At 40.2% G+C, this 10000-nt stretch overlaps 1 protein-coding gene across 11 annotated transcripts in view; it reads left to right on the top strand.

The window, feature by feature from the left end:
• Positions 1 to 3882, top strand: part of hth (Meis homeobox homothorax) — a 738118-nt gene extending 734236 nt beyond the window's left edge. For all 11 annotated transcript variants that reach the window (XM_070117562.1, XM_070117567.1, XM_070117566.1 and 8 more), the window contains 2 exons: positions 1011 to 1191; positions 2280 to 3882. In XM_070117562.1, coding sequence (XP_069973663.1) covers positions 1011 to 1186 — 176 coding nt within the window. In that variant the 3' untranslated portion in view covers positions 1187 to 1191; positions 2280 to 3882. The remainder of the gene's footprint in view (positions 1 to 1010; positions 1192 to 2279) is intronic.
• Positions 3883 to 10000: the final 6118 nt, after the last annotated feature.

Below are 10000 nucleotides of genomic sequence, written 5' to 3'. Positions count from 1 at the left end.
CCCCCTTCCCCACTCCCCCCTCCCCCTTCCTTCTCCTCCCCCTTCCCCCCTTCTCTCCTCCCCTTTTCCCCACTCCCCCCTCCCCCCCAGCCCACCTGCCTCGAAATCGTCTTTGAATGGGAAGTCAGCAGGGTATCGGGTCCAGATAGGCATTATTATGTTGTTTTGTGTTGACGTGTGCGTGTGTGTGCGTGCGTTTGTGTGCGTGTCAGATGCGCGCACACACATACACGTCTCAGGGGGATTTTTTTTTTTTCATTTTCTTTTTCCTTTTTTTAAAATTCTTTTCTTTCCCTTAATTCCTTCTTCCCTTCTTGGATGACGAAAAGAGCGACGACAAAACAGTCCGATTGTTGTCTTTGTCTCGTGTTTCCGGAAGGGAAGAAGGAAGGAAGAGAAGAAAGAAGAAAGGGGGAATAGAGAAAGGAGAAAAAAAAATCTTCCTTGACTGTTTTTTTTTTTGTTTTTTTTTTTCATTTTCTTGGTGTTCGGGTCGAGTTTTTTTCTCGTTTTTTCGTGTTTTTTTCTTCAAAGGAGATTGGACTTCAGATCCGCCATTAGTCTGGATTTGAGATCTCTTGGTTCTCTCCAGTTAGGATGGAGGGGGAGGAAGAGGAAGGGAAGGAGGGAGAGAGAAGAGGAGGAAGGGAGGAGGGGGAAGGAGGTTCTCTAAAAAAAAAAAATAAATAAATAAATAAATAAATAGATAAATAAATCTTAAAATAAAACGAATACATAAAAAACGGAAATAGAATAACCAAATCAAAAACAAAGAAAAAAATAATAAAAAAAAATAGACAAGAACCTCCTTTCCCCTCCAATCCCACACCCACTCCCTCCCTCCCTCCACCCTTTCCCCCCCTTATCCCCTCTCTCTCCCCCTCTCTCTCCCTCCCTTCCACCCTCTCTCCCTCCCCCTTCCACCCCCCTCTATCCACCCTCCCTCCCCTTCCATCCCCTCCCTTAATTCCAAAAAGCAGCCTATTAATGTCCTTCTCTCCGTGGCACAGTGCCGCACTTTTCAGGTCCCGCGGGTGCCTATTCCCCCGAGGCGGCCTCCATGGGGTATATGATGGACGGGCAGCAACATATGTTCCGCGGAGCCGACCCCTACACCGACCATGCTGCGGCCGCGGCGTATTACGGACACCAAGCGGCCGCCTACAACTACCCGCATCATCTATAGGTCCGGTGAGTTTGGGGGGTGAGGGAGGAAGGGGGGTGAGGGAGTTGAGAGGGGGGAAGGGTGGGGGAGGGAAGGGTGGGAAGGAGGGAGGTGGGAAGGTGGGAAGAGTGGCTGAGGAGGAAGGAAGGTGGAAGGGAAGCTGGTGGGAGGAGGGGAGGAAGGGGTGGTTTTGGGTTGGAGGGTGGTTTTAGGGGGAAGGAGGGGAGGGGAGAGGGAGGAAGGGGGTGGGAAGGTGGTTTTGGGTGGGAGGGGGAGGGATGGAGGGAGGACGGGAGAGGATGGTGCAGGGGTGGAGGGGAGGAAGGGGATGGTGGGGAGGAGGAAAGGGAAGGGGAAGGGGAGAGGGGGTTCCTCCTCTCTCCTTCTCCCTTCTTTATTCCCTCCTCTCTCCTTTAGTCCGTCCCTCCTCCCTCCTCCTCGTTCTCATTTCGGGCAACAGGTACTCCTCCTGGTTCATGGTCTTCATACATCTCTCGGCTGACTGCAAGGGAGAGATGTAAGGAAGGGAGAAGCATTGCAATTGCAGAGTCCTTTGTAGTTATGCCAGTTTTTTTCTCTTGTTTTTTTCTCTCTTTTTGGGTGTCTCTGTTTGTTTGTCTCTCTGTTTTTCTGTCTGTCTGTCACTCTCTCTCTCTCTCTCTCTCTCTCTCTCTCTCTCTCTCTCTCTCTCTCTCTCTCTCTCTCTCTCTCTCTCTCTCTCTCTCTCTCTCTCTCTCTCTCCCTTTTTCCTTTTTTTTCCTTGTACTGCGTTTGAAGACTTTGGAGCGGAGGGGGTGTGCGAGGGCGGGGGATGGGGGTGGGTTTCTTAAAAAGCGTTTGGAAGGGGAATTATGTTTCTTTACTGTTTTTTAGGGGGGGGGTAGGGAGGGGAGGGTTTCGTTGTAGATTTCTGTAGTTTTTTTTTGTGTGATGGATATATGTATTTTCTTCGTTCTACTTTTGGAGATAGTAGCTTTTAGAAGAAAAAAAAATATATGATAAATAATAGATAAATAGTAGATCCTTGTGCAGAACCAGAATATTTTGGATTATTATAAGCTCTATATCTCCTTAACCTCCCCGTCACTAACAACCCCCCCCCTCCCCCCTACAGCGTGTAGCGGCGTAGAGCGTCTCATGAGCGCGTGCGGCCCTGACGTCCCACCCAGCCGGCGTCCAGACGACCTTGACTTGTCTACGCCCGCGACGCGACGGCGACGTGTCCACGACGTTGAGAGTGTTCTGAGGTGTATTTTTTTTAAGTGTGTGCGGGCGGGGCCGGCGGCGACAGAGAGAGACTGTCGAGAAGCGCCGCCGGACGCCCTCGCTGCGACGTGGCTGCGACGTCAGGGGAACTGTGTACATAACCTTAGCGTCTCGTGCTTAGTGTTTGTGAGGACGGTCGAGGGAGGCGTGCGAGCGGCGGCCGGGAAGGGGGCGCGGGAAGGGGGCGTGGCGGCGGCGGCGGACGACGGCGGCGCTCGCGGCACTTCCGGGCGGGGCATGACACCCGCCTCCTCGCTCCGCCGCGCGGGCGGGTCCTGCGGGAAGGAAGTGCGTGTGTTCGTGCGCGCCCTGCGTGCGTGCGTTCGCGCCCGTGTGCGCTCAAGGCCTCCGTGTCGAGGGGACAGCGGGCGCCACATCCACCTGCGGCCTCCACCACATCCACCACATCCACCACATCCACCGCCGCCGCCCCTCGCCCTCCGCTGCCACCGCCGGGCTGCCAGCGTCCGGTGCCCCGGGCGGTCGCCTCCGCGGTGGCAGCAGCGGCTTCAGCGACGTCTGCGCGCTCGACCGGGCATCCCGGGGGCGCTGCTGGGCCGGAGGGCGAGGCAGCAGCGGCAGGAGCAGGAGCAGGAGCAGGAGAAGCGGGAGGAAGCGGAAGGAGGGAGCAGCCCTCGCCTGGAGCGCCGTCGGGGAGCTCCGGAGGCAGAGAGGAGCGAGTGACGTCATGCGATCTGATAAAAGATGGTTTTTTTTTTTTTTTTCTTCATTCAGTGACGAGGAATTCGGAAAAAAAGGATTAAAAATTTTGGATTCAGTGTATTTAGAAATGACCCGAGAGAGGATTTCAAAAAAAAAAAAGAGAAAGTCCTTTTTTTTTTTTTTTTTTTTTTGGGTAAATCCTAAACCAAATTTCAGAAAATTAAAGAAAAAAAAAAACAAAAAGAAGCTACATCCGCCTGCTACCCCCACCCCCCAACCCACCCCCCGCATCGCCGCTATGCGCCCCGGGTCAAAGGTCAGGAACACTTGACCTAAACAATGACCTGAGCTCGCCTCTGTGACCCCCCCAAACTCAGGAAAAGTGTGATGGCAGGATGAACCAAGCATGGTGGTAATTTAGCCTACCCGAAGTGTTATTGATTTGACTCTTATGAAACTACCCGATCCTTTTTTTATTCCAATCCCTTTTTTTTTACCTCCTTTTCCTCCCCACCCATCATTCCTTCCTTCCTTTCTTCCTCCCTTCCTTCCTTCCTCCATTCCTTTCTTTCTTCCTCCCTTCCTTTCTTTCTTTCTTTCTTCCCTCCTTCCTGTTCCTACTTCAGTCTGAAACCGATATCCTTTTTTTTTCTCCTATTCCTTCTTCCCTTCTTCCCTTCCTCCCTTCTTCCCTCCTTCGTTTTTTGATCCTTGTAAATTTGCGCCTAAATCTTCTTTGTTATCGGGTGTCGTCCCATCCCACCCCCACCATCATCTACATACACGCATACATATACATATATATATATAATATTATATATAATATAGTATCCTGAATTACCATCTGTTGGAACTCCATTTACCTCACTCCCAGACCTGGTTTTGAGTCTGATCCGCGCTGGATCGACGATTGAACACCTGACCTCTCTTGTGAACCCTTCCCTTCCCTTCCCTCCCTCCCTTTGAACCCTCCTTTACTCCCTCCGAAGCCTCCTTTACTCTCTCCGAACCCTCCTTAATTCTCTCTGAAGCCTCTTTTACTCCCTTTGAAGCTTCCTTTACTCCCTTTGAAGCCTCTTTTACTCCCTCTTTTCCCTCCCTCCTTACTCCGTCTTTCCATCCCCTCACTCCTTCTTTCCCTCCCCTCACTCCCTCTTTTCCCTCCTCTCTTCTCTTTTTTCCTCCCGTCCCCTATCCCTCCTTTTCCTTCGCTCTCGCTGCTCTCGTTCCATCCCCTTCCTTCCCCCCTTTGTTAAAAAAAAAAAAATGCCATCTCATTGGACTATCTTGGCTGTCCCAGTCCCTCCCTCCCTCCTTCCCTCCCTCCCTTTCTTGCTTTCTTCCTTTTCTTGCCTTCCCTCCTCCCCTTCCCTGCCCTCCCTTCCTTCCTCTCTTCCCACCCTGCCCCCTTCTCTCCTCTCTTCCCCCCTCCTCCCCTTCCCCCTTCCCCCCCTCTCTTCCCCCTTTCCCCCCTCTCTTCCCCCTTTCCCTTCCCCCTCTCTTCCCTCCTCCCTCCCCCTCCCCCCAGTTACCCCCTCCCTTGCAACATGCCTGACCCTTGCACTTGCGATGGTTTCTCCTCCCCACTGGCGGATGTATACGACTTGTTCAACTTTGTATACGACTGGATCTTGTATGTTGTGATGTTCTGTCTCCCTCGGTGGTTTTTGAACATGGGACTTTTTGGGACAGACTTTCTGCAATATTTTTTGTGGATTTGATTGATGATAAGGAATAATAAATGAGTAAAATAGGATTAATTAATAAAAAAATAATGGTTGCAGACGCGATGCCTCGGTCTTGAGACAAGATGGACAATATCAGTAAGATTAGAAGTTGGATTGTAGTAATGATTTAAAAAAACAAACAACAATAATAAAAATCGTTTTTATACCAGCGTATCATATGAAATAAACCTTGTGTGATATGATGGTTTTTTGAAACGAAATGTGGTCAGATGAAAGAAGAAAAAAGAGAGAGAGAGAGAGAAAAATGAATAAATGGAATAAAAAAGCCCAAAAAGGAAGAAGTGTAAACCCCCCTCCCCCCCCTCAACTGAATGCAATAACTCCATAACGCTTCTTGGTGGATGGTGTATCACCCCCCACCACCGCCCCCCCCTCCTCCCTCTCGCCCCTACAAGGAGCGCCAGAACTCCCATGAGAAACAAGAGAGAAAGAGAGAGAGAGAGAGAGAAAGAGAACAGGCGTAAGCAGTAGTGCCAGCTCCGCAAGACGCCAGTGTTACCACCATCTTTTAGAGCACATTACGCAATATTCCGTTGTTGCCCTCCCCCTTCCCTCCCCCGGTCCCTCCCTCCCCTCACTCCCCTCTTCTCCTCCCCCTTCCCCCACCACTTTCAGCACCATTATCTCCCTCTCTCTCCTTGTCCCAATTTCCCCCCTTTTTTTAACGTCTTCTCCTCCCCCCTCCCCCTTTCCCTTTCCCCTTCCCCTACCACTCCCCTTCCCCTACCCCCTCCCCCACTCCCTTCCCCCTCCCCTTCCCCCTTCACCCCCCCTTTCCTCCTCGAACAGGACAACACTGGGAACTTTTGTCTGGTAACACTGTGGGGAAAGCTCGCTACCCCCCTACTTAACTTTGTATAATAGGTAACATTTAAATAAAAATAAAAAAGAGTTAAAAAATACGAAACAGGAAGATATAAAAATAAAAAATAAAATAAATGAATAACCAACACACTTTTCACACATGCAGCAATATTGATATTATTTCTGTGATGTTATGTGTTATTAAAAAAAAAATAAATAAATAAATAAAAACCTGTTTGGATGCCCGCTGTAGAGCATCGACAAGGGACTGTGAGTGGGACTTCTGTGTCACTGCTAAGTCCTCCTCGAAGGATGAGCAGACAGGGGAACAGCCCGTGACCCAAGCACTCACTTCCGATGAACTATGATAACCTTTGACCTTATTTTGTTTTGTTATTGGTTCTTTTTTATAATTATTATTATTATTTTTCTCTCGTGTCTTTCCTATGTAGTGAACAAAAAAAAAACATTTTTAATAAAAATGATGAGAAGAGAAATTTCCAGATAGAATGAGCTGTGTGTGTAAGTGGTAAGTGCACCCTTTGTATTCATTTATAAAATTAAAAAAAAAAAGTGATTAAATTTAAAGAGAAGAATTTTTTCCCATGAGGCAGATGAAAAAAAAAAAAGTTAAAAAAAGAGAGATAAGAGAAAAATTTACATTCTGACCACAAAATTCAGCTAGCAATTTCATTTTTTATTTTTTTTTTAATTATCGGGGTATTCTTGTGTATGGTGTGACCTTGTTTTTCTTCCGAAGGGTGTGACCTCGAGGTTTTCAGTGGGTGAAACCTTGGGAGGGCGCTGACCTGACCTGTGAAGTTTTTCAATTCAAAAAAAGAGAGTGTGAGGTTTGGAAGTTTGAAAAGGTTTATATATTACTATGTGCAGATGTTGAATTTTTTTTTTTTTTTGTCTTTTTTCTTCTAAAAAGACTGACAGAACCCTCGTTAATTTAATTGATGCTGAGGAAGTGTTTGCAAACATTCGGCAGATGTTTACTATCACTGATGAGTGTTGACTATTTTTTAATCTTTGGATTTATATCAACTTTCATACGTTGTGCTAATTTTTATCGCATTTCATTATGTACGATACAATTTTTTTTTTCTTGAATTATGGGAAAATTATGAAACATGCTATTATTTTCGTAATTGTTGAGGAAACTATTTAAAAAAAAGAAGAAGTATAAGAATTAAACAAAGGAAGCTAGTTTGTCTTACTACTGAGCTCTTCTGTTGCCACCTTGTAATATTATAAAGCTGTTTTTGGCGTCAGTGGACCCTGTATGGTTAGGTAACTGTGTAGTATTAAAAAGTCTATCAGATTTCCAAGCTGCTTTTTCTCGGTTTTGTACATACAGGACATCGCCAACCCTACCCCCCCCTCCGCCGCCCCTGAGATGTGCGGCACTGCGGTTGCGATATTTCTACTGTGGTTGTATATTTGTATCCTAAATTCAACTTCTCACGAAGAAAACATTGTTACAACAAAGTTCAAAATGTCTGCAATTCTGTAAAATACATTTTTTAGCTCTTATAATAGACTCATAAGCATTTAGTTGTCCGTTATCCAAATTCTTCTTTCTCCAGTCTGCATTCAATGAAAGCATAAAATGCTGGATATTTGTGTATATGATTTTTCCAAAAATAAACGTGTTTTAAACTATGGCCTCGTGAATTATTTGTCCTTTTGTGGAGTTGTGATTAGTGATAAGAAATTAAGAAGTTTTATAATTAATGATGAAAAATTAGAAAAAATAGATTAATAATAAATTATGTAATTTTTTAAAATGCACTTTTATCATCAATGATGTTAAAAAAAAACTAAAGAAATTTATAGTTCTATGATTGATAATTATAAGAAATAAAGAAATGAGTTTGATAATGAATGTGAAATGATGAAAGGAGTTTTATAATCAACAATGAAAAGTAAAGAAAAGAATTTTATCATCTTTAACATATTTAAGGTTTTATATATTATCTATTTAATAAATTTATCTCCGAAGAATATCAGGTAAAGGTAAATATGTGATAAATCTACGGGATTTTTACATAACATTTCAGTACGAGAAGATGAGTATTCTTATCGCTATTGTTATTTTTCTCTCTTTCTTTTACTGCAGTTATTTCTTATTGGAATAATTGTACTTAACTTCTAGCAGATAATGAGAACTTTCTCTAATACTTTACTGATAACTATTCAATGTCCCTAAAAAAATACATATTTAAATCGGGAAAATTATATTTAACATTAACACCAGAAAATTGACATTTTTCAGAATTCAACCTCTTTTTTATCAGCATATAATATATAAAAAATATAATTGTCATATACATAGAAAAATAAACAAGCCAATTAGAGTTTATTCTTTATTGATTATAAAAAAAACGATAATGAATATCTTATATTAAGAATTTGAGGAGTATTGACAGGATATGGAAATAGAAAAAAGAAAAGTATTTTAATGCAATTAAGATTATTGAAAAAACGTAATAATCAAGAATGAGTGAAATTATATAATAAAAAAACATTTACGTATAAAAGTCAAGGAAGAAAATATAATCATGAAACAAGAAATGGCTAATAAATGAAAAAAAAAACAATAACAAAAAGCATCATAACCTTCTTTTTATATAAAATAATGATGATTATAATTATGATGGTGGTGGTGGTAACTATGATGATGATGATGATGATGATGATAATGACAAAGATGATGACAAAAATAATGATGATGATGATGAAAAAAATGATGATAATGATATATATGATGATGTCAATAAACATAATGATGATGGTGATGATGATATTGAAAGAATGATGATAATGATAAAGATGATGATGATGATGATGATGATGAAAATAAAGATAATGATATGAAAATAATGAAAGAAGTGATGATAATGATAAAGATGATAATAAAAATATAATGATGATGACAATAAAAACATGATGATGATGACAATAAAAATAATGATAATAATGCTGAGAATGATAATAATAAACAACAATAATGAGTATAAAAATAACATAAATATTACCATCAGATAAGTGATGAATCGAGCATTAAAAAAGAAAAAAAGTAAAAAAAAGTCAACTTGTGCAAATGGAGAAACAAAAGTAAGAATGAAAATAAAGGAATCAGGATAATGAAAATAAATGGAAAGGGGAAGCTAAGAGGAAAAGGAAAAAAGGAAAGAGATAGGGGGGTGGAAGAAGAAAAAAAATAAGGATAGAAACAAAGGGACGAGAAAGAGAAGAATAAAGGTAAATAAAAGATCAAGGTTAGAATTAATAAAGAATCAAAACCTGTGATTTGATAATCAAATGATAAATAAATATAATATAAATATATATATACATACATACATCATATAAATATATATATATATATATATATATATATATATATATATATATATATATATATAGAGAGAGAGAGAGAGAGAGAGAGAGAGAGAGAGAGAGAGAGAGAGAGAGAGAGAGAGAGAGAGAGAGAGAGAGAGAGAGAGAGAGAGCATATGCGGAATAATAGAAAAGAAATATGTACAACATGCTATATAATTTAAAAACATAAAGCACAAGTTATGATAAATAATTTATAAAACATCCGATATCATAAAAAACATCCAAAACATACGATTTAATAAAAAATATATATATAAGCATGCGACATGAATAAATAAATAAACAAATATATATATATATATATATATATATATATATATATATATATATATATATATATATATATATATATATATATATATATATAACCTGCGATATAAAGAATATATACATATAAAACGCGATATAAAACATACATAAAACGTGATATAATAATAAAAAAAAATATATGAAATATGTGATATGATAAAAAACATATATATAAATGTCAACAATAAACAAATGATAAAGTTGATAAAAAATATATCTATACTACTAACGATAAAAAAACGAAATAATGAAAATAAAAATGATGTGAAGAAGAATTGACAACAATTTCTGAATATCATAAAACTTATAAAGATATAAACAACAATAAAATCGCATATCATTTGATTGATAATAACAAAACAATAATAATCATAAAAGAAAAATAAGTCACAAAAATGGCAAAAATAGAAATAACATAAAAAATAAGAAAATAAGAATATTATTATTATTATTATTATTATCATTATTATTATCATTATTATTATCATTAACATTATTATTATTATTATTATCATTATTATCATTATTATTATTATTATTATCATTATCATTATCATTATTATTATTATTATTAATATTATTATTATCATTATCATTATTATTATCATTATCATTATTATTAGCATTAGCATGA

This window comes from Penaeus vannamei, chromosome 40, assembly GCF_042767895.1.
Source record: "Penaeus vannamei isolate JL-2024 chromosome 40, ASM4276789v1, whole genome shotgun sequence".
Taxonomy (NCBI): Eukaryota; Metazoa; Arthropoda; class Malacostraca; order Decapoda; family Penaeidae; genus Penaeus; species Penaeus vannamei.
This window is presented reverse-complemented; position numbering and strand designations above follow the sequence as displayed.